The sequence below is a fragment of the Pomacea canaliculata genome, linkage group LG2 (assembly GCF_003073045.1).
Source record: "Pomacea canaliculata isolate SZHN2017 linkage group LG2, ASM307304v1, whole genome shotgun sequence".
Taxonomy (NCBI): Eukaryota; Metazoa; Mollusca; class Gastropoda; order Architaenioglossa; family Ampullariidae; genus Pomacea; species Pomacea canaliculata.
In genome coordinates this window covers 33,200,990-33,224,001 of record NC_037591.1, presented here as the reverse complement: position 1 = coordinate 33,224,001, position 23,012 = coordinate 33,200,990, and the positions used below count along the sequence as shown (strand labels likewise).

General features: G+C 43.4%; 3 protein-coding genes across 3 annotated transcripts; 1 reads left to right on the top strand and 2 right to left on the bottom strand.

The window, feature by feature from the left end:
• Positions 1 to 33: 33 nt before the first annotated feature.
• On the bottom strand, positions 34 to 3,268 carry LOC112557955. The gene is made up of 5 exons (XM_025228123.1): positions 3,056 to 3,268; positions 2,592 to 2,809; positions 1,277 to 1,564; positions 865 to 925; positions 34 to 740 (listed from the first exon to the last, which is right to left on the bottom strand). Exons 2-5 carry the CDS (start codon positions 2,656 to 2,658, stop codon positions 392 to 394), a joined length of 765 nt encoding a protein of 254 aa, XP_025083908.1. The 5' UTR covers positions 2,659 to 2,809; positions 3,056 to 3,268; the 3' UTR covers positions 34 to 391.
• Positions 3,269 to 6,848: 3,580 nt separating this feature from the next.
• LOC112555845 lies at positions 6,849 to 12,279 on the top strand. The gene is given in 8 exon segments (XM_025224388.1): positions 6,849 to 7,998; positions 8,456 to 8,472; positions 9,001 to 9,202; positions 9,403 to 9,620; positions 9,794 to 9,889; positions 10,093 to 10,128; positions 10,131 to 10,480; positions 11,560 to 12,279. Coding segments are annotated over 8 exon segments (1,293 nt in total). The 5' UTR covers positions 6,849 to 7,676; the 3' UTR covers positions 11,612 to 12,279.
• Positions 12,280 to 12,554: 275 nt separating this feature from the next.
• On the bottom strand, positions 12,555 to 21,408 carry LOC112558265. The gene is made up of 7 exons (XM_025228620.1): positions 21,257 to 21,408; positions 20,521 to 20,712; positions 19,849 to 19,952; positions 19,333 to 19,452; positions 18,371 to 18,541; positions 17,752 to 18,032; positions 12,555 to 12,856 (listed from the first exon to the last, which is right to left on the bottom strand). The coding sequence occupies exons 2-7, from the start codon at positions 20,607 to 20,609 to the stop codon at positions 12,650 to 12,652; spliced, it is 972 nt and encodes a 323-aa protein (XP_025084405.1). The 5' UTR covers positions 20,610 to 20,712; positions 21,257 to 21,408; the 3' UTR covers positions 12,555 to 12,649.
• Positions 21,409 to 23,012: the final 1,604 nt, after the last annotated feature.

Sequence of the window (23,012 nt, the reverse complement as noted above, 5' to 3'; positions counted from 1 at the left end):
CACCTTGATTTCACTCCAGTCTTTTATTTGAAAAAAATACATTTTTCGGATTTTTTAGAATAAACTGTAAATAAGGGTAATTTAAATTTTAGTAAATTCAAAAGAAAAACAGTAGCATCGGTACAGCCCTGTGTGTGCGTGTGAGTCTTTTTAGGCAGCGTGACCTTTACCTACAATGGTAATGAGAAGATAATTATAATGGTGACAATGATGCTTGTGATGGTAATGCTGGCGTATTGTTCATTAACCCACAGCTGCTAAGAGTCGCTCCACCAATCAAAACTGGCCTGTGTTGAGGTTGTATAAATTCTTGTTTCCGACAATGGCAGCTACTCGAACCCATGTCTTGTGATCCTCGGCCTGATCCACCCTCAGGACCAGCGACGAGGTCTCACACGATGATGTGTTTGTCACAGTCCTGAGAAACTGGGACAGGCCGAGAGGTGGAGGCGAGATCAGGTCGAGAGGATGCGAGGTCAGGCCGAGAGGAGGCGAGTTCAGGCCGAGAGGAGGCGAGTTCAGGCCGAGAGGTGGCGAGATCAGGCCGAGAGGTGGCGAGGTCAGAACGAGAGGTGGCGAGGTCAGGTCTTTCGTCACCTACAGCACGCACGAGCAGCGACCGGTAATAGTTCTCTCTGTGCTGCCACCTGGCGCTCTCCACGCGTGCGCTCTGCAGCTCTTCCTGTTTCTGCATTAGCGTCACTTCCTTTTCCACAATCTCTTCCTCTAGTTTCTGGTTTCTAAGAAAGATAAATACCAAACGCCGGTAACGTGGATTCTTAATGCAGTAAATTCTATTATGATTTTAAAACTGTTTCTCATTTCACATCTCACACCACCCCCAACAAAAGGAGGATAACTCACCTGTTGAACAGGTCACACAACTTTTGCTCTACTTTGGATTCCATGAAGATTGGAAGTGATTCTGAAATGGATTGAGAGAGAAAGTTTGATATCTTGTTGTATTGTTGATGCTGTTGTTTTTATTTATTGTCGTGCGAGGTTAGTGTACTACTTAGTGGTGTGCTACCTCCGCTGAATATATAAATATTGACAGAAAAATTTAAGAAGTTACTATCTTATTCTTACGTTTCACCACCTGATCTAATATATATTTAAATATTTCAGCCAAACATCCAGATTATCATTGCTTTCATGTTTTTCACTATTTTCAATATTTCTGATAACTAGTTACTCGATCGCGGTCCTTTTTAATATGTAGACAATCAAGATAGCTTTGGTTTGGATGGAATTCGTCATTCCTTCTCTCGTTCACCTGTCAGCCGGACTTCCTGGTCCTCAAACCACACTCGGTCCACTCCGAGGGAGGAGAAGCTGTCCCCGTGGTCCTTGAGCAGGTCCGGCAGAGGAGCTTCGATGTTCCGATGCACCATGAAGGTCAAGGTGATGCTTTGCGCAGGTTCTACTCCCGACAGGAAGATGAACTCCGGAGGGACGAACAAAAGACGAGAAACCTGCGATCTCAAAGCCTCCAGTTCGCTTCTTTGAAAACGCCCGAGACTCTTGCCGCTGACATGGAATCGCAAGTGCGTGAAGCCGTTCTCTGCAGACAGAAGGGAGGGATGGTCAGCGTGTGCTCACCCTTTCAACACACCTACCTGCGTCATCACCTGTTTCTTGGGTACCTGTGAACGTGGCATGTTGGGTATTATCGTGTTTATGGGGGTTAGGGGTGCTAATATTTATGTAAATAATGACAATTGGTTATTTTATATTGTACGCGTCATTTTGCGAATAAGCTTCAAATTTTGTCATTATTTTATCTTCGCTATTAAACTTAAAGTCGATCTGTTTCAATAGAACTTATAAACAGTTTGGCTGTTTCGTGACTAATACGAGTTCTGATTGGTTTTTAGCCCTGTTTGAACTTCCAGTTCAAATTGTTGCCATTGCTGCAATGACATCTCTTACATGACTTAATGTTGTCATGGCTACAGCCAACTGGCACCTGTGAATGTTTGCTAATTATGTGAATTTATGTTCTAGACATCTAAAGCAAAATCTGTGAGCGCAAAGGTCAGTATGACGACAACTGAATGTTTTTATACCCAGAACTGAAGGAAATCATTATGTTGTTGTTGTGTTTGGCAAGGGAAAGTGCTTAAACCTCGCGGTGATTTCGCACTGTGGGAGATGGGAAGTGTATTAAAGGTCAACAAGCATTTTAAATGTTTGGACTGGACATCAAGGAATATATATAGTACACAAATTATTTGCAAAACAGCAACAAAACAATGCAAATATTTACGCCAGTCTTTATAATGACTGTAACTTCCATCCAGGAAGTCAGGTCCCAACTGTCAATGGCGTCTGTGACCTTTGCACTTTTCACAAGAGGCTCTATTTGAACTGAGTCACTGACGTCACTGCCTCTGTATCGCCTTTAGGTTAAAGTTTATTCTAAATGTAGTCCTGCGGACAACCATGGTGAAATGGATCCCCCGTTATGTTTGAACTACAACATCCACACCCCACTACTGTCAACACCAGGCTGCTTTCCGGAGCTAAACCAACCGGCCACGTAAACCGGTAAAATGTTGATGAATTTGCTTCTTAATGCAGCAACCCACCCGGTTTGGGGTCTGGAGCGTAGAAATACAGGACGTCTCCCACCCGTCGAGCGTAGTCCGCAGACATGCTGTGAAGATCCTTGCGGTCCACGTGCCACAGAAAAGCCTGGAGCAGGAGGGGTTGTCACGTGAAATCATCTTGCTCTGACGGAGGTAGTTGAAGAACTTCTCTGGGGTGTTCAGCTTTTCCAGAATGCCGGTAGGAATTCCTTTTCTACCTGCCAGTGAAGACATAGGTGACTATCGTTCTGTCGACACGTTCAATAGAAGTTGGGGCAAAGAGGAAACGTATTTTACTTTCGCTGTCAATCGTCCTTGTCCCTCCATTCACTAAGCATTTGGCTAAACCCTTTCCTTTCCAAACAGAGATAACGTGTGAAAATGGAAAAGGGCTAGAGGTGTTTAATATCTAATGTGATCACACCCACACAAATACGAGCATACAATCGCCATTTCATACTCACCCGTGCATAAAAACTTCAACTTGTGAAAATCATCTTCTTCCAGAGCCTGAGCCACCTTCAGAAGGAGGATGTTTAGCTCCCAGTCATCGGATGGAAGCAAGTTGTTCGTGAAAATAGAGTCGTTTGCCATGGCAACAACTCACTCCATTTCTAGAGCTGTACTGGTGGTGTGGCTCCCAGCACTTGTCTGTTCACAGATAAGAAACATCTTTAGCATCACAACAAGTTCCTCAGCACAGTAACCACTTTTTAAAAGGATGTCCAGGTCAGATGCTGAAATTGTGAATTCGAAAGCCTCACCCTACACCCTTGCGATCGATTCAAACAACAACAACAACAACAACAACAACAACAACAACAACTCGGAATTATTTAGCGTGTAATCAAGCTTGTGCAGGAACATGCTCCCAGCGCTTGTGACAAAAAGAAAACATAAGTATACAAAGGAAGGATGAACACCAAGTACTGATGAAGGACTAAAAGACAGACCTGGTAGACACGAGGAGGAATGGAGTAACAAACAGTGACGACTGTCCTTCAATTACATTAATCAGCAAAGTGGCACGACCAGAGCAAACTAATAAATGAGGAACGAGTTGAAAAGTTCCGTACTTACAAGCTTACGTACAACTGTTAATCATACCGGATGTTCAAAGTTTAGGTACAGCAAATGTAATAAGTGTCTTGTATGCTAATATCAGAAGATAACTTCCCTGTACTTGCGCAATAATCAGCTTACTATAAATGACAGATACTGAAAATGGATTCCCTGTTATCAACACGAGTTGAACTGATGTTTGAAATCTGCTCTCGTTGTCTTCATTCACATCTGGTTTGTTTTGTTGTACGTAAGTGAAATCAGGGTCTGCAAAATATTTCATTTGCCATTTTCGACTTTTGAAATCATTTCAGATAATTTGGTTTTCTTGCAAGAAAGAAATAGAAATCTGTGATATAATTTTCTGAAAAGATATTTAAGAAAGCGATTTGCAAGTCATGAAGGATGACAAGCTGGGTTTGTATGAAAATATTTCCAATGTTTCCCTTCCTCGATGGCCTGTGCAGATTCCCCTATAAACATTTAAAAAAACATACAAAATCAGGTCTGTGTCACGACTGGAACAGTGCTGTGGATACAATTGTTTGTAGCCTTGGTTACATTTTTTTTTTTTTGGAAATAGAGCAAGATGAGAGCAACTGCTGGCTACATATGTCATTCATGCCATATAACATTCATAGACAACATGTTTGCATGTTATGTTCTGTGGTGTGTGTGAGAGAGAGACAGTCTTCATAAAGCGCCACGAGTGTGTCCAGAAGGCTGAGATAAGGCGGTATATCAGTTATTATTATTATTATTACTTGTCGTCAGAGCAGTCTCTCTCTAAGGGAGGGAGGGTTAATGCTGACATTTATGCAAATTTCCAGGTCAGTGACGCAGAAAGCTATTTGCCTGGTGTCGTCTTCGACATCTCCCTAAGACGTGACCTCACGTGAAGAGTTCGTATCGCTGGGTATGTAGAGTAAAGGAGTACCCCCTTCTCTCTCTCTCTCACGACACACACACACTTCCTGTAAAGTCGTCTGGCTGTCTACAATGTCTCAAACAAAGTGGTTCTCTAACTACATCCGTGTTTAGGAGAAATAAAATATCACAAAGTCCATGTCAGCGTCTTCGCGTGCTTGTGAGTCCACGAACGTGTATTACTGCGCGTGTGTGTCTGCTTGCATATCTCTCTCTCATCTTACAACCTCTTTGGAAATGTGTTACCTAGCCACACACCTTTACATTACACAATTGTCAAAGATAACAAATTTAGCGGCAGAGACGACTGAAAACGCTCGTTACCTACCTTACACGATGCTTGATGACTGTGCACTGTGAATACTCCTCGACACACACCGTCACATTTTCTCACTCTCGTCACACATGACATACTCCGGGAACGTTGCGACAGGAATGTCATGGACTGTATCGTGTCACCACTACACTGGCGTATCATGTCCTGTGTCTCTGTCACTCGTGGCAGTAGCTAGCACTGTCACATCCACTATAACAAGAGGCCTGGATTGGGTTGAGCTCAGCCAGTTGACCTCACGCAGCAGTATTTATAACTTTTTAAATTTCAAATTTTGAGCTGAGCTTAGTACAGTGTGGTATTTCCAAACAACCCCGTTACGCTAGCACGCCTAGCCACTTCTTGTTGCGCAGAAGGACCTCATATAAGTATGCTTAACTTTGAGCTTTAAAGGCTAACTCGCTGCCGAGCAAAAATCATTGGAAAAAGAATATAAGTATTACTAAAACATATTCCGATGCATTTTTGACGAAGAGACATGAGAAAGATTTTATGAACGTTTTTCTCTGAATCACACCTGGATTTGTCAAGAAACCAGGAAATAACAGAAAGGTAGTATTTCTAAAGAAAAAAAGAAAGCATCGTCTGCATGAGCTGAATTCGAAAAGGAAAGACATAATCCTCGGTAAAAGAAAACAAACCGCTTCCTAAACACGAAAACCTGAGAGATGTTTCTCCATTTGATTCAAAAAACATGCATAGATATGCTAAACTGAGTCAACACACAAGAGAACTCTCTAGTCCAGAGTAATTTTCTTCTGCTTTCTCGAGACAGGCGAGAATGCTGATGCTTGAAGACTTACATTTTGAAAATTACTAGTAAATATGTACTCACATTTTGGGGATTATTATTGTAAAATGAACTTAACCCGATCATAAAATGTTGTTCTCGGGTTAGCCTTTAAGGCTCTTTCGCCGTTTATGGGTATTGAAATTATACGGATGTACATGCTGTTTGTGGGTGTGGGAAGCTAGTTTCACGCAGTTAATGTCACACACACAAGCCACTACTGCTGTGTATGTCAGAACAATAGTGGTTTGTCTGTTTACAGGAAGAAAAACTTCTCTCCAGAGGATCATATTGCCTAATGTATGGAATGCACGCATAAAACAGGTGTTAAATAAGCTTTTTTTTACACATACAAGCAAAGTTACAGAAAACAAGCAAACTATAAAGAAAAACAGAAACAGTGAAAGGAAAGACTGCGATGAAAGAAGACTACAACTACTGGAGGAATTAAGAGGAGGGTCATAGCCAGCCTTGAAAACATCCCCTGTATCAGTTAGCTTATTTATTATATAAGTTTATTGCTGTGCTTTTGCCCTCCCTACAGTTCACAAGCAATAAGTTCAACAACAAACCGACTTTGGCAAATATTTCAATATCACTGAATGCAGGCACGAGATAGATGTGAAAGGTGCTGGACAGCAATGACAATTACAATGATCAACTTTATTTTTACCAGTGAGCAATTTGAACTGGGAAGGTGCTCGAGTAATAGTCAAAGTTAGAAAGAAAAAAAATGTACAGCTGCTTACTTCAGCCTTTTTCATTTTGATCATTTTTTTTCCCCCACAAGAAAAGGGTTAGGATACACGGCGGTTTCAGATGTACCCCAGATGCATCTCCGTATCTTCTGCAAGGTACGGTCGCACTTAGTTCCTAACTTGCAAAAGAAAATGACTGAAATCTTGTTGTTCTCCTTAACCGATAACAATATTGTGATCATCGTTGCGAAGCGATGCAATTGTCGTTCAAATCAACCGTTAGCGTCGAAGACGACGATAATTGTGACAGCGGCGATAAAAAAAAGAGAAGAGATTGGGAAATAAGGATTATCTGATCTTCAACCTTTCCGTTCGATTATCTCCCAGCATTTCCCAATAACCTTTGATAGTAAACTCTTGTCGTGATCTGGGTCGGAAGGCAGAAGTGTATCATTGGTGGGTGTGTGTATTGTTGAATGAAAGTGTTGGCAAAATCTGACATGTCAAACTGTCGGTGTCGTGACACAGCCACGGGCTGATTATCGCTGTTCTGATGAGGAGGAAGTATCGTCAGGTGACATAGCGGTTTGATACAGGACTGACAGAACATAACTCGTCAAGCCCACACCTACCTGTATTCCTACCTGTCGAGCGGAGGGACCGACGTTGCGTGACACATTGTACATTTGTCACATAGGCGTTCACCCATGTCATCATAATGGATGTTTGTGTTTAACTTGTCTCACCTTCAGAGACAAGAATTTTAAATCAGGAGATAGCAGTCAGGATGTAACTCCTATCTGGATATGAATCTCTCTTTCTGTGGGTCCGAGTGACTGTGTCAGTGTTTGTGTTCGATTGGGATGACATCCGTCGACGGCGATAAACAAAATTATGTGATGTGATGTGATGTGATGTCGCTTAACTGTGGAAAGTTTAAAACGACATGTCACACAACTCTGTGTCACTTGATGTACTACCCTGATGCCATGGAGCTCACACACACCGACACAAACACTCGTCCGGAAGGAAGACATTTCTCTTTCTTTTGTCCGTCTGTGCCTGCATTTTCAAAGGAGAACAAATGAACTTGTGAGTTATCTTAGTGGATTTCCTGACTCAAACGTTTAAGAGTTTAAAAGCCCTCGTCAGGCTCAACAAGGAAAGAGGGACGAGGAAAACCCCACCAAGGCGAAGCACCCTCTGTCTCACTGTCTCGAGCTCTTCCCCCCATCTTCCACGCTACCCACCCGTCTCCCACTTCTCCCCGAATCATGGACGACTACTCGGAAGAGCGAAGAAGCCTGCTGAGGTCCGCCAGTTCGCCTTCCCCGACTAAATCCCTGGCTGACGAAATCCGGGAAGCAGAAGCCGCGTTGGTCACTGTGACGTATGAGCATCACACGTCACAACGGTCAGCTGTCCGCATTTTCGTCATCGCCTTTATCTGCGTCATCACCAGCGTGGCCATGAACGTCAGCTTGCCGGTGGTGGCTGCCACCATGGAGAGTGTCGAGGGCAACGTCTTCACTGTCCTGCTCTACAGCGCCCTCTGGTTCCCTTTGGTCTTCGCTGTGCTGGCGCTTGCTGCTGAGGGTACGTCACGTGACTTTTGGTTTATCTTTCTTCTTTTGTGATATCCTGCAAGTGTACTCGAATGTTTTCAAGTAAATAAACAAGTCTGAGGGCAAAATTAGTCATTCTGAGGGCACGATACTTTAGTTCAAAGCATTTTTAACATTCGTATTTATTTCATCGATATGTTACTCACTTTTGCAACGATTGTGAACATTACCATTCAACAACACAACACGGATGCAAATAAACAAACTCGACAGAAGCATCATAAAGTAAACATTTTTCTAGAAGTCATTCCGTTGTTTTGTTGTCGCCCGTTAATTGCTGTTCACGCTCTCATTCTCCTTCTGGGTTTGACCTCGTATAACCTACCCTTAAGCTCCTGCCATCTCTCCTTTTATTTTGATCAGTGCATTTTATTGACATTTTTTTTTTTTTTGTTTATTATAAATGTGCCCCCTATCTTTCAAAATAGGTCGTACGCTAAAGAAGGTAAAGGCATTCTCTCGACAAATCAATTGTTGGGAGGGTGGTGTTAGAGTAGGGGTGGGCAAAGTACATCCCGTGGAGGTCATTGGACGACCAGTCTGCCAATAAGTGAAGTGTACTAGTTTTTTTTTTAAAACCAAAGTTCGTTTGACAAGAAAAAGAGAAAGGTGGATAGTGAGTGTTGAAAATTCACCAACATGTGGACAGCATGGTATTTTTTTTCACAGATGTTGGAGATAAAGCTGTCTGCTTAATTTTCCGAGAAGGCATCTCAGTTTTCAAAAAGGACAACCTGAAATGCCATTTTAGCACAAAACATTAGCATATTATAATGAACTTTCCGAAGAAGCAAGAGCGAAAAGGTCAGACCATTTGGTTGAACAGTTGAAGAAATACTTTTAGCAAACCGAGCAAAACCCAACAGGCGGCAAGAAAAGTGACTTCATTGTGGAATATAATATTGCAAAAGAGAACAGCGAACGGCGAACAGACTGTGGAACTCATGTCTAAACACGTTTTATGCGATTGCAGGTGACGGTAGACAAAAGCCTTTCTCTGGCGCCCACCTCGACATGGCGAGTGTACTGCATCATGGGACTGACCATGGGCCTCAACGGACTCATTGTTGTTTTCGCCTCCCCTCCCAGTCGGACGGCGCCATACCTGCAAGGCCTCCTGTCCACCAGTCTCATCCCCTTCACGGTTCTTTCCAGATTTCTTCTCTTGAGGAAAGGTGAGTAAACCAGGGTACAGGTGAGGCAACTGTCTCTGTTCCCTTCCATACCATTTACACAAGACTTGGTTTAGTAGTTCAGTTAATTATAAAATAAGAACGATTTTGCTCATCCTAACAAAAATAGAGGTAAAAAATAAAATAAAAATGATCATATGATATTTAACACTGAAATTATGTTTAGCCCAACATGTTCACAGGTATCAGTCTTCGTCGTCTTGGATGCACTATCGCTGTCCTCATCGGGATTTTTATCACCGTTGAGCCTCAGATCTGGTCTCTTCCTGGAAGCGATGACAATTCTTCTTCTGGTGAAAGCAAAGTGGATCGCATCGTCTGGCCCATCATCTTCGCGGTCGGGTTCTTGCCTGCTGCTGTTAATGTTGTTATTTGCGAGCGGGAACTCCAGAAAACACAGGTATAAATGTACTTTTTTGGTTGAGTGTTTTTTTTTATTTGTTTTTTCATTAAGCGTGTGCACTGCTTTTTGTGTGGACGAACCAAGTGTCCCTGTGTTTGTATAACAACCTGTCTTACTATACGACTGCGATAAGGTTCCAGTCCATTCACAGTGACGGCCTCTGTCCACAGGCGCAGTCTCTTAGCTTCATGACCTGGTGCCAGGTGTTTCAGCTGTTCACACTTCTGCCCCTTTTCTGGATGGACTTTATTCCATTCTTTGGAACGGTGAGTTTCCTTCTGGTGCTGCTGGGAGGTAAAAAACCTTGATGGGTGGATGGAAGCGGGTGATATATATATGACAGCAGTAAGCATGTACTCTCTCTCTCTCTCACACACACACACACTTATATGCAAGCACACACGATGGCATACATACTCACGTACGCCAATTAACACCGATTAAACTTGACTGCAATCCTTCGTCGCAGTCAAACTCGTTCGACGACTTCCGCCATCACCTCCGTGAGGGTTCACGTGCAACTTCAGTTCCGCAGACGACTGTCGTGGCCTGGCCGCCAAGAACTGGCTGTTCATTTTGTCCTACTGCCTCAGCAACCTCTTCCAGTTCTTCCTGATTCAGCAGACAGAGGGCGCTGTCTTCACGGTTGTGGTGCAGTCGCTGGTCACGCCCATGGCCTCACTCTTCTGGACGTTCTTCAAGCTGGACTCGTCCACGCTGGACCTCGTCTGGTCGCCGGACTTTACAGAGACCACTGTCTTCACTCTAGGAGGCCTGGCCATCATTGTGCCCGCTGTGATACTGTACAATGTCTTCGGCAGAATGGACGCCAAGGCCGACGACAAGACCGATATTCAGTAAGTAACAATATGCCCACAGACGGAACGAACAAGCCGTTATATACAGAGACGAGGCTGGAGGGAAGGAGTAAAGAGAAGATAGAGAAAGAGGTGAAAGAGAGGGAGAGAGAGGGAGAATGATATAAAACAAATTCAAGGAATGTGGACAGAAACACACTTCAGATGACATGACACATTCAGACGATGAGCTCAGGTAACATGAGTTTTAGTTAGCACTTGATTGATTAAATGTCAATAAATGTCTATTTTCAAAGTTTACTCGAAACTTGATGCTTGTAAGATGCTTGTGTTCTTGTTCTTGTTTTACCTTTGTTCAATTTACTTTAAAACTATTTGTACAAACATCGGATTTAGCTTATTTTGAAATTTTAGTCATGGGTTTGAGGACAAGGAACAATGAGCACAGTGACAGATGACATACTTCGATAGACAGTGATAACTGATGACAGACCAGTGATAAGCGACGATTGACTGGTATTTGCCGGTATTCCGGATGTTGAAAGTCATTTCGATGCTATTTTTAAAATTTGTTATCGTATTGTTCGTTTTGACTTCGTTAATTGTACGCTCTCCATCCTTGCTCCAGCTTTCCCCAGATTAAATAAAATCTGCATTCACGAGCACAGACACGTGTGTGAGAGTGCGTGTGGGTTGTGGGGATAAATGTTCCGAAGCGTGTGTATATGCATAAATATGTGTATGTGTATAAATACTCTGTACAAACATCTGGAGAAACAGAGCTAATGCCAGGTTTTTCTTTGCTATTCTTTTTCTTCTGCTTTAAACACTTTCACCTCACTTGTTGGCAGAATAAAATTTCAGTCTGCCATCTATTCCACCAACTAATCTCTGGATCCTGGACAGACAGCAGAGAGTTTCTGTTAACAGTCCTCTCTCAGATCCTGTTGTCACTTGTACAGGTTCCTTCTAAAATTTGTTGATGACACTGCCTTGCTGTCTCTTTTGTAAAATAGTAAACACGTTCATAGTGCTGTTCGTGTCTTTGTACGCTAGTGCCACGAACATTTCCTTGTCTTGAATGCCTCTAAGACAAAGGAAATTATTTTTGACTTTAGGATGAACAAGCCTGAGGCAGTCATCAGTACTATCCATGATGATCTTCAATAACAAGCTTAAACGGGACATCAACACTGACATGATTCTCCGTAAGTCAGGAGTCAACAATAACACTACGAAATTCAAATCTTTCTCTGTCATCTCTGTAATTCTCACTCGGTTCTATCAGTCCTTTATTGAAAGTCTCGTCACTTTTTCTTTCATCTCTTGGTTCCACATCCTCTCCATAGGGAACAGAAATAGTTTTGTCTCCCTTGTTAATATCTGTTCCAAGATCACAGGAACCAGGTAAAGGGACTTAGCAGTGAAGTAATCAGCAAATCCATAGGAAGGCATCCGTATCCTTACTATTCCCGATCATCTGTCGGCATGTGAATTTTCACTTCTGTGGTCTGTCTATAAGTATACGATGCATGTATACAGAGCGAATCATCGTCGCAATCCATTTATTCCACGTGATATTCACTTGATGAATTCTACTGGCCGTGATCTTGTGTTAGCCTGTCACAAACTGTTCCTGGGTGTATGTGTTATATATATATATACACATAATGTGTGCGAGAGAACTTATTTACTGTAGTCAACATGTAAATATGTAGGTACTTAAATAGCTCGCATATAGCACTACCTGTGATTGCCCTTGTGGACTAATAAAGTTTATTATATTTAAAGTTTCAACGTTTTAGAATGTGTTTGGTGATGAAATGTGGTCTGAAGTGGAGATTTACAAACAAGTATGAATGGACGCCGTGTATCTTAGTGGGTTTCTCCACAAAAGTTATGTTTGTCTATGTGTGCATGCTGGTTTGACATACTTTCGGGACTATTCATGACTGTAAAACCTCTTTTTTTACTTCTTTTTAGCTATTTTTACTTGTGTAGTAATGGATAGAAGGATGAATAGTGTAAATACAATGTATAGATATCCACTGAGAAAAAAATTTGTGTTTACAGTATTTATCCTATTGATTTTCAAAATCCGTTTTGGGTTTTTTAAAATTTTATTTTAAATCCACAGTTGTTTCCCCTTCTCAGACTAGACAGTTAAAGTTGTCTCCCATTTTATGAGAAGATCACAGTTGTCTCCCTTCAACTGGCGCTCAATGGCGGTGGTTTCCTGTCCCTGGAGAAGAAGAAATTTCTGTAGTACATGTAGCAGCTCTGAGTGGCACCTAGATCCGAGTCATGGGCGCCCAGTGACAGAGTGTGGAAGAACATTCCGACTATCATGACAGAGTACTTAACCCTCATCGAGATGTCCCTCGCCTCGTACACCACCTCGTCGTCGACAAACACCTGAGAACATAAAGTAAATCTGACTTTGGGTTCTCGGCAGCCAAGAATGCACCATTCAAACGAAATCATCATCACCATCAATCATCCATCATCCATCAATCACCCAACCACCATCCATCCATCATCATCAACAGCACCAGCAGCAATCAATCAATCAATCAGCCAATAATCATCAATCAATCATCATCAACAGCAGCAGCAGAAGCAGTATCAGCATCATTCATTCATTATTAGTTTCATTGCTGTCATTGCAATCATCAAACCAGTACCACAACCACCATCAATATTCAGGGCCGCCGAGAGCCAGCCCGGGCCCCGGGACAGACGACCTCTCCGGGCCCCTTGTACTTGTAATCGTAAATTATTTTCCCAGTATATAATGTATGTTTACAATTCGAATCTCAATATCTACACTTCATTCAGTGTCACGACCGGTAGTCGGACATTGCGCATTCTTTACGAAGAACGACAAGAGATCACTTCAGATTGAGACGTTCTGTTATTTATTATACACCAAAAAGAAAAAATACTAAAAAAAAGTCTACATCCTAGGTTGGTTCAACACCGACACTACGGCAGCGCGCAGGCTGCTACAACAGTTCTCATACACATGTCCGTTTCAATCCACACCTAACGATACGTGTCTCCGAGCACCTTTCTAGCCACCAGCAATGTCCGTGTGCTCATAAATGTTCATCAAACACATACACACAGTCCGTGTAAACCGTCTTACTCTCCCTCTAACGTTGACGGTGGAGATAAACAATGGGGGGTACGACCTTCCCCCTCTCTCTCTGGAGGTAAACCCAAAAGGCAAAAGTCTTACTTTGAGTTGTCGGCACCAGCGGACAATCAAATCGTCAGTGTCCTCAACACTCCATTGCACGACTTTTTAAAGACGACAGCGACGGCCCTCCACGCGGTCGGTGTGTCGTCGTCGTTGTCAAGTACGAGAGTGGAGCCCACTTGCTCAACACTCCCCAGCTGTGATGAGATGCTGCCCGCCTATAGTCGTCGGCTCGGGTTGTTCTTCTCTGGAACTTCTCAGCTCGGCGATGTCCACCGCTCCCAGTAGCAGATTCGGCGAGGAACCTTCAGCAGCAGTTCTACTGAAGTTGCGATCCCCAAAACACAGCAACAGCAACGGCAACGGCTCCGTAGCAAACACGGTACAGCAAGTCCGTCATCAATCCACTCCACTCACAATTAACACAATTAACAGCCGCCGCTGTATCAATCAGCTTCTCGATCGCTGGATGGCTCTCTCCCCCCCTCAACTCGCTGCTCGATACTTCCTCTTGTTACTCGTTTCTCCCTCCCCCCCCCCCCCGACCGACGCTACGGTCCGCCTTAAATCTTCACCCCCAGTCCACTAGACCAGCCCTGCGTACCGCAACGCGGGCGCACGCGTGCGCCTACGACGGGCGGGCCGTACCGCAGCGAAATTTGAGTGAGCGCACGCGGGCGCACGCGTACTTGCTTGAGAGGTACTACGCCACGGGCGCAAAGATGGCCGCCATGGTTGTAAAGTTTAGGCGTGTCGATGATATTCACGGTGGATCTTCTAATAAATAAGTATTTTGCGATAGATAAATATATACGACGACAAAGAAGTGTATTAAAAGTTCAGATTTCATCGTCATGTCTTTCTAGAGATGGTAGATGAATTTGCCTTCGATCTTGAAACTCCGAATCGGGACCAAAACAACAGAAAGTCTACTCGTCGTTTGTTTTTACGTGATATACTTGACTACCGCATTGTTCTTTCCACATAATCTTTAATTCTTATTGACTTTTTTTCCTCTTTTAGTTCCCAAATGAATGCCACTAGAAGTATCTTGTTTGGCGCTGCAATAGATTGCTTCTATTAATTAGTCGTCGTTGTCAAATATGTCCATCAACAAAATTATATTCACGACTTCGCTGTCAGCCGCCATTTTAACAGGCGCCCACGGTGGGCGAAGGGTATCACAAGCTCTTTAGGGCGTGAGTGAGCGCCCGCGGGCATCCGCGGTGAGCGCCCGCGTTACGGTACGCAGGGCAGGTGTCGCATTCTTTCAGCCGCACGTGAGGTCCGAAACTCACGTGGGGTTCACGACCTCTATATCCGTCAACTAATTACGCCGTTGACTGTCCATCGCAGAGGGGCAACACACACAGGGCTGGCTACGCCACCCCGCTCCCCCCTCCATTTCCTTTCACCAAACTCAGGCGCAATTGCCACAAAAAAAAACAAAAAAAACAAAGGAGGCACGGACTGATCCGTGACATTCAGTAACGAAATATAGACTACAAACAGTAGGACAAGTGCACTAGGATCTACATCACTACTTGAACATAAAGTTGTTTACATGCGAGTGGTTAGTAAATGAGGAAAAATGATGTTAAAGGATCAGACTTGTAGCACCCCGCTCCACAGACCCCCCCCCCTTTTAGTAAGGACTGTTACGTCAGCAGCGATGTCAAAACCTCGACAGATTAGAACAACGGGTAGAGGTATCACATCGCCTTTTGTTCTAAGTGCTGCGAGTTTGTACTAAGCTCACTGACGTGCAAGGAAATGTTCTCTATGTAAGTGATTTATACTTCTACATGGAAAGAGGAAGAACAGAAGAAGTAAATGCCTAAACAAGTCTTCATCGAGTGACAGCTAGCGAAGCCGACAATTCTTGAAAGCTTTGGACCAGACCTGGGCAAAGGCCTCCTGTCTCTGACCGGCCCGCCCGCCAGTATATATACTATACATACAGTATTAGGTAAAACTGAGTTAACTATATTAGTCCGGCCCTCTAAAACCATCCCAATTTCTCATGCGGCCCCTTGGGAAAATTAATTGCCCACCCCTACTTTGGACTGACGGGTAACTTGAGCAAATAAAGCCGTTTTTACGAACCCTCGCTACTATGCCACTTTTGCTCGGTCCCGGTAGGTGGCATAGTAGCGAGATTTGACTGTATGCCACTTTTGTGTGACTGTTAAAAGACACAAGTTGTGAAATTCCGTGCAGTGCTCGATTACTATACTGTACGGTAGTGTAGGACATCGCAGTTAGGTGGGATGGAACATAGCACGCACACAGGGAGGGTGGAGGCTGGCGATGGGGGTGGTCGCTGGCCGGGTGACAGTCACGTGACAGAGGGAGAGCTGGAGGGAGTCTGTTACGACTGTAGCGGTAACTTGGCTCGTTTAAAGATCTGAAAATCTGCGGTGTCACACTTTCCTGTACAAAGTCACTTCAGTCATCCGTTGAACAGAGGAATAGAACACGTATACAGCAACTCAGAAAAAATCGAATAACGACCACCTAGGTCTACCCCAGCTTTTTTTTTTTAGATCCCTTCTAAAATGCTAAAAATACAAAATAAAAAAAAATATTAAAAAATATATAAAAAATTAAGACGCAGTACGCCCTGACCTTGACATCGCCACTTCCGCCAAGGCCCCGTCAAACTAAGAAAACTCAATTTTGTAACAGAGTCGACTAGCGACAGGATGCAGGTGCGCGGATGTGGTTGGGAGGGGTGGAGGATGAAGAGGCGAGGGGGAGAATGACAGGAGACAGCTAGCGCCAGCCGACGATTCTTTAGAGCATAGGACTGACAAGTAACTTGAGCAAATAAAGCCGTTTTTACAAACCCTCGCTACTATGCCACTTTTGCTCGGTCCCGGTAGGTGGCATAGTAGCGAGATTTGACTGTATACAGCATCATATATGACAGCTTCCTTGAAGACAACTAGCGCACAATAAAAAAGATTCCGAGGTGGCTTTGGGGGACGGATGATGGGTAGATAGTATCTCCTTTTTACCGGGGGCTTTGTCGGCAAAGAGCAAAAGAAGGTCGGAGGCCGATGTGTTATTACAGGGCGATGCTGGTACATCGCCGGAGGTCGTGCGATCGTCCCACACCTTTAGTTACAGTAGTCAGAGTCCTCCCGGTGACATAACTCTCCTCCCTACCTCTATCCGGGCCATCCTCCCACCGTGCGAACACTGTCTCTACACTTAAATTACCTTTCTCATGCTAGCCTCCTCTTTATCATCCTTCTCCAGCTCCAAACTTCCCGCGACACCACCGTGATCAATTTATAAACCTAATATTTGCGGGACAGCAGTTTTTAAAATGTTTTGCAATAATATGTTTTATTTTGCTGGCTGCGATAGTATTACAGGATAAAATAGTCTCATTGTATCAAGGATCTACTGTGTAGACTAATGTAGTTGTTTGTTTGGTGATGGAGATACGGTTTAAAAAAGTCTCGGTGTTGCTTAGTAACTACGAAAAAAAGCAGCCTTGATGTCTCTCGCTTACAGGCTGCAGCGCCAGGGGCGGGCCCCCACCATGTCGGTTCACAGAGTGGCCAGTGCACACATCAGTAACATACCTGCCTGATCTCCACTGTTAAGTCCGATTTGCTTGCAGGGCCCGCCCCCTCCTCCACACCACCCTTCCCCGTAGTGGCACCTGTAGCCAGCAATCTCATGGCACGAACGGTCTTCAGGGCGGTTGACACGCGATAAAATCTTTGGTGTCCAGCGGCCGTCACCTCTTGGCTTGTCCAGCGAGAATATGATAACCGCTGACTACACTTCTCACGACAGGCCCCAGTACCCCGAAATTGTATTCTACAGACTTGAAACTCAACTTCTGCATGTGTAATGCTTGAGTGTTCTGTCCTTAGACCTTTCTTTAAAAGAAAAAGAAAAGGAGAAGAAGAAAAAAAATCCACTGACCAAGGCCGGGCCCCCTTGACAGCCGCGGGCCCGGGTACACCAGACCCCCCTGTCCCCCCCTCTCGTCAGGCCTGTCAATATTGTCATCACTGTCATCAAACCATTAAGTACTACCCACGTCGTACCACTGGTACATTAGAAAGGTCAGTTCATTAAGTTCTACCTTTATGTATCCGTCCTGGTGACCAGGTATGTTGAGCTTGACGTACATCGAAATCCTCTGCCACCTGGATTTCTTGAACGTCCAAGTGCCCCGCCCCAGGCCCAGCCCCCACGATGTCTCGCACATGACGTCAGGGCGGTCACAAAAGTCCGGTGATTGGTCACGTGGCAAGTGGGCGAAAATCCCTCCTACACCCCCTTCTCTCCAGACGAAGCGAAGTGTGAAACAGTCTTCGGTGTAGCTGCCACTGCCACAAGCATCCACATTGCCACCCCACAAACCTGTCAGGTGAACAACATGTCATGTCTTAATGAGCTCTCCCATCGTTACGATTTTACGTTTAGCCCACTTATTGTTAGTCCCTTTATCAAGCAAGGTTGATTCTGACGACGCAGGTGCGTTCCAAAATATCTTTATATACCGTCTGCTGAAATCAGACTCAAAATAAAATGCAAATATTAATAATTTACATGTTGTTGTTGTTGTTGTTGTTGTTGTTGTTGTTGTTGTTGTTGTTGTTGTTATTATTATTATTATTATTATTATTATTATTTACACCACCCTGAAATTCCAGATAGAAAATGAGTCAATCGGTCTCTCCATATAGTCTTGCTTTTACCTGGAAGCTTTCCACCCTTGGAAAAATCAAAGTTAGAGCTGAAATAGATGTCGAAAGACATCAGCATTGCGGTTTCGGGAGGAATAGGAGGATAAAGGAAACCACCGCCGACGGGATTGTCTGGAGAACCCCAGTAGTGCTTCTTGGTGAAGTGGACTCTCAGAACATTTTCTGAGGAACGTAAACATAACAATCAACTCTCTTGAAATTCGAGCCATAGAAGAGGAAAAGGCGGAAGATTCAATATAAAAAAGACAAAAAGAACGAGACATTGTGTTTGAAGATAGCAGTAAATTCAGAGATTGCTTAGTACAGTGGTTCTCAAAGTTTTTCGGACCGCGGACCACTTTACTTAAGTAAAAGCTATGGCGGACCACCAAGGCCTAAGTAAAAAATATGGCGGACCACCAAGGCCTAAAAATCACTCTGTACTATGAATTTCAAATTTAAATTGCCGCCTTTGTTTCATTTTAATTCAAAACTAATTGTCTTTTTGTGACAGTAGTATAGTAATAAGTTGACATAAAACTACGTATACCTCGTTATTTGTAATTAAAATGTTAATGCGAGGAATGCATCACTTTAAACATCACTTTGCTGACATATGACAACTGTCAGCCGCGGATCACCTGACTTATGTCCGCGGACCACACTTTGAGAGCCACTGGCTTAGTACACTCATCCTCGGTAGAGAAATTTTGCTAAATAATGATATTTACGACAACATTGCAGAAGATTAAGAGGTACATAACAGGAAAGAAAGAAACAATACTTCATATGGGGACTTTTATGTCACGTTCAAGTGAAATATTGCGGACTGTACTGTGAGCACTGAACAAAGTGCAACTCAGGCCGGAAGTCCATGCAGTAGTCTATGCTTAGGTTCTCAAATTGTATCTGAGTCTTCCACTGTGGTTAGAAAAACATTTTTTACAAAATTAAAATTAGAAATAAGAAAATACCTTTCCCACCAGCAGGATCATTCACAACAGCTATAGAATCTTTTCCCCACACGTGCTCTGGCGGGAAGTCCACCTCCCAGGTATTGTTGGAGGTTCGATTCCAAACCACGCGCTCTGGAACTGGGTACGGCAAAGTAATTTTGCAATGCGCAACGAACATAGCAGATATGAAACAATTGTAAAAAGATTTATTTTATATGTCTTCTACACTGTAACTATAAAGGATATTTTAAAGCGATTGAATTCAATGAGAGAAAGATCGGCCACGTGTGTGTAAGAGTGTATGTATAGTGTGTGTGTTTTGGGGAAGGGGGCTTATGTTGGTGGAAGGGGGGGGGCTGTGTTGTGGACGGAGGAGGAAGGCAGGTGGGTGAGGGGTAAGCTAAAAATATGCAACATTTGCCAATAGATTCATATGGAAAGAATGAAAGAAAGAAATTTTCATGTGCATTAAGAACTACTAGAAAAAAACTGCCATCTCACCCATGACAAGTCAGGCAGATATTCCTGACTCACCTATAGGTCTATGACCCTTCGCCCACGTTTCTCCTTCAACAGAATTGTGCTTGACTGCGAGTGTCGACAAGAGCAGATACAGGAATACACATAACAGCTGACATCTGGACAAACATGGCCCCATCGTCAGGGACCGAGTTAAGGCATAGAGAAAAACTGTACGGCAATGGAAAACGTGCACAACTCAAGCATATCAACTCAAATCTAGGCGCCATTAATAAGGCGTTATGTATGACTGTACATTTGAACCCACAACAGAACACTCGACGGATTTTGTTTAGGCTTCATGATACTGGTGATATGATTGTTGTCTTCCGCTCCGATTACTAATAAAGTTATTGCTGTCAGTAGTATTATTACCACTACCACCTCTACTTCTACCCTTTTCTTTACCACTTCTAGTGTTACGTCTCTATTATGTCTCTGTTACCTCCACCTCATTTTCTTCTTTCCTTCTTTATCATCATCGTCATCGTCATCTTCGTCATCATCGTCTCTGTTATCACCACCACTGTCGTCTTCTTTTTCTGCTATTTGTTCCTCAAAATCTATCAGTTAAACTAGCTCTCCAAACTATTACACGCAGTTGTTGAAAAGTGCAAAAGTGATCGTTATACGAGTAACGATGAAGCCACGTGTACAAGGAAACGGTACAAATGAAAGTGCTCTTACCCAAGAAGAATCCACGGCCATCGTCTGGAAAGCTGCAACTTACGTGAGATGGGGTAACCTACCCATGATGACAAGTAAGACCGCGCCATTTTGTCCTGTTCGAGTCCCCAATGTCGGAGTGGAGGTGAAAAATCCTTGGAAGGCGCTGATACAAATCATGCAGGCCACCATGATATCGACCTGTCGTCTTATCTGTAAATCGAATCAGTTAAATTTATTGTGAAGTGAGGCAACATCTTTGCGATGCATTTACTTCAAATTTAGGCGTTTGTGTACGTGTTTATGAGTGACTCAAGACTTAAAAATTCTTTATTATTGGGCCATTGACTCATACAGCTCTTTATGAGTGAGGGAATGAGTGAGTTGGCAAATGTGCCTCTGTGTGTATGTGTGTTTGTAAGTATATGATGAATTATGTACACATATCTGCTTAAATTCTCGGATTTTTTTTTCAATTGGCATTACACTGGGGGCATACAACTAATGATGAAAAAATAAAAAATATATAGTTATTATCTTTAACAGTTTTTATCTTATTATTATAGAAATGTATGCAAAAAGTGTCTTAACAAGTCTTGTACAAATGATTGAATAGACAGAAATCAACCGGTGTCACGATCTCCAGCTTCACACCAGAAGCAACTTGACTTTTCAAAGTGCGCAGGCGCAGGGGTCTATCAGTTATTATGATTGCAGAAGGTCCTTGCAATTATTTGAAATAAAGCGAGCATCTTACACATTTTGGTCACAACCGCTATACTCCATTCTACCCGTTGCGCCGTGTAACTGTTTAGTTTTTAGTTTATTCCTTGTTTCTAGCATAGGATCGCTCCGTGAAGCTGACGGCTAGATTTTACAGAAGTGATGACGTAGAGCGCAAGTTCCCGTGACGCTACATGTTGACATTCCCGTAAGCGTCGCGCCAGAGCTGAATCTCAAACTATTTTCGGCGATCACCGACTACAACAGCAGGGATAATGTGCATACATCCACAACAATCGATGGAATGCAGGTGAAAAAAAGTGTTGCTAATCAGGCTGTTAAACCACGGGAAACAGCTTGTGGCCATGATGTAGTTATTTGACTAAAGTTTCCTAACAGCGTTGTCGGGAGGGCGGATATTGACGAGAAAACCGAGATCGTGCATCCGACAGTTTCATGACCCTTGGAGACAGGAATATGTTCAGGGGATCATTGGGGATAGTGAGGGACATGGTCGTACAAACTTCGATTTCTTGTTGTACCTCTTACAGCGTTCGATAGATATGTGGACAGATAAAACTGATTAAAGATGGTTTGTGAGAGGAAGGAAGATTGTGTGCGGACTTTTTTTTTAAAATACACACACACACAGTCAGTAGTCAGAGAGAGAGAAGGAATATATATATAATAAGCCTTCACTCTCTTCTGATTCTTCCTATGGCCACAAAAGGAAATGCTAATGTTGTATAACCAATGCAGCAATGCTTCAACTCTTGAAACAGCTTCAAGAGATCTGATCCAAGGGGACCCTCCGTACACCCCTCAGTTCTCATTCACCTCTCTGAATTTTGCTGGGTCATCGTCACCAGCTTGAAGCCTTGGGAAGAACCTGCATGCCTACTTTTTTTTCTCCGCAATGCCTTCATCGACCCTAATATTTACTGACCCAGCCAGTCTCACGGCCTGTCTGGACTGCTTCAGTTATTTTGCAATGTCGTTACTTCAAAATGCGATGTCACAAGATTTGCCCTCACCACAGAGTGTGTTTTCAAGATTTCTTTTATTTATCTGTCTGTCAGTGTCTTTCCGTAAATGTGCAATGTGCAATAATGTTGAGACATATAATTATTTCTCTGTATTTAATCCATCTAACCACCTCTTGTAGCATAGGCAGATAAAATAAGGAATGAAAATCTATCTCTCTCAATATTAATTTATATGTGTGCGCGCGCGTGCTAGTCTACCTGTCTTTGTATCTGTGTGTCAGCAACATAAGGTCTACTTTGATCCCAATGGCGCTTATGCTAATTGCAATCTCTCTTATGCCTGAGCCTGCACGGTCCTTTGGTTTTCTGAAGTGAATCAGCAGTTTTATTCTGTCCCTTCTAACCGTCGCCTGGACAACGACAAACGCTCGGAGGTAGGTCATGGAATAAGGAACGCTTTTCAGCACGGGTCGTTCTGGCTGGAAGAAGAGCGAATCATGTCACGTGACGAATTGTTTGCGCGCTAAGCTGCTCTGTAGAGGCCCGCCCGTTGGTCTCACGTTAATCCCGTGTTTACTGAATAGGTGACGCAGCAGATTCATGTTCTGGTTTTCAGGCTAGAGTATATAAAGCAATGCCAGAGTCCTGTGCTTACACTGCCTTTCATTACTAGCGACCTTATTTTCGGCCCTCACTACTAACGGTAAGTTGGTGGATTTAGTCATGTGACATGAAGTCGAATCGCTGATGCATTTCCTCATCAAGCTTGTCTATCTAACTCTTTGATGCCCGAAATCATCGATG

What these genes read in the sequence shown, in the direction of transcription:
- LOC112557955 (XM_025228123.1), bottom strand. Translation starts at nt 2,658, where the DNA reads ATGTCTGCGGACTACGCTCGACGGGTGGGAGACGTCCTGTATTTCTAC. An exon ending in CGCTCCAGACCCCAAACCGG is followed by an intron (nt 1,565 to 2,591) that starts GTGGGTTGCTGC and finishes TTCTGTCTGCAG; the next exon opens with AGAACGGCTTCACGCACTTG. An exon ending in CCAGGAAGTCCGGCTGACAG is followed by an intron (nt 926 to 1,276) that starts GTGAACGAGAGA and finishes AATCCATTTCAG; the next exon opens with AATCACTTCCAATCTTCATG.
- LOC112558265 (XM_025228620.1), bottom strand. Translation starts at nt 20,609, where the DNA reads ATGGCGCGGTCTTACTTGTCATCATGGGTAGGTTACCCCATCTCACGT. An exon ending in TGGCCGTGGATTCTTCTTGG is followed by an intron (nt 19,953 to 20,520) that starts GTAAGAGCACTT and finishes ATGTTTGTCCAG; the next exon opens with ATGTCAGCTGTTATGTGTAT. An exon ending in CAAGGGTGGAAAGCTTCCAG is followed by an intron (nt 18,033 to 18,370) that starts GTAAAAGCAAGA and finishes TTCACCTGACAG; the next exon opens with GTTTGTGGGGTGGCAATGTG.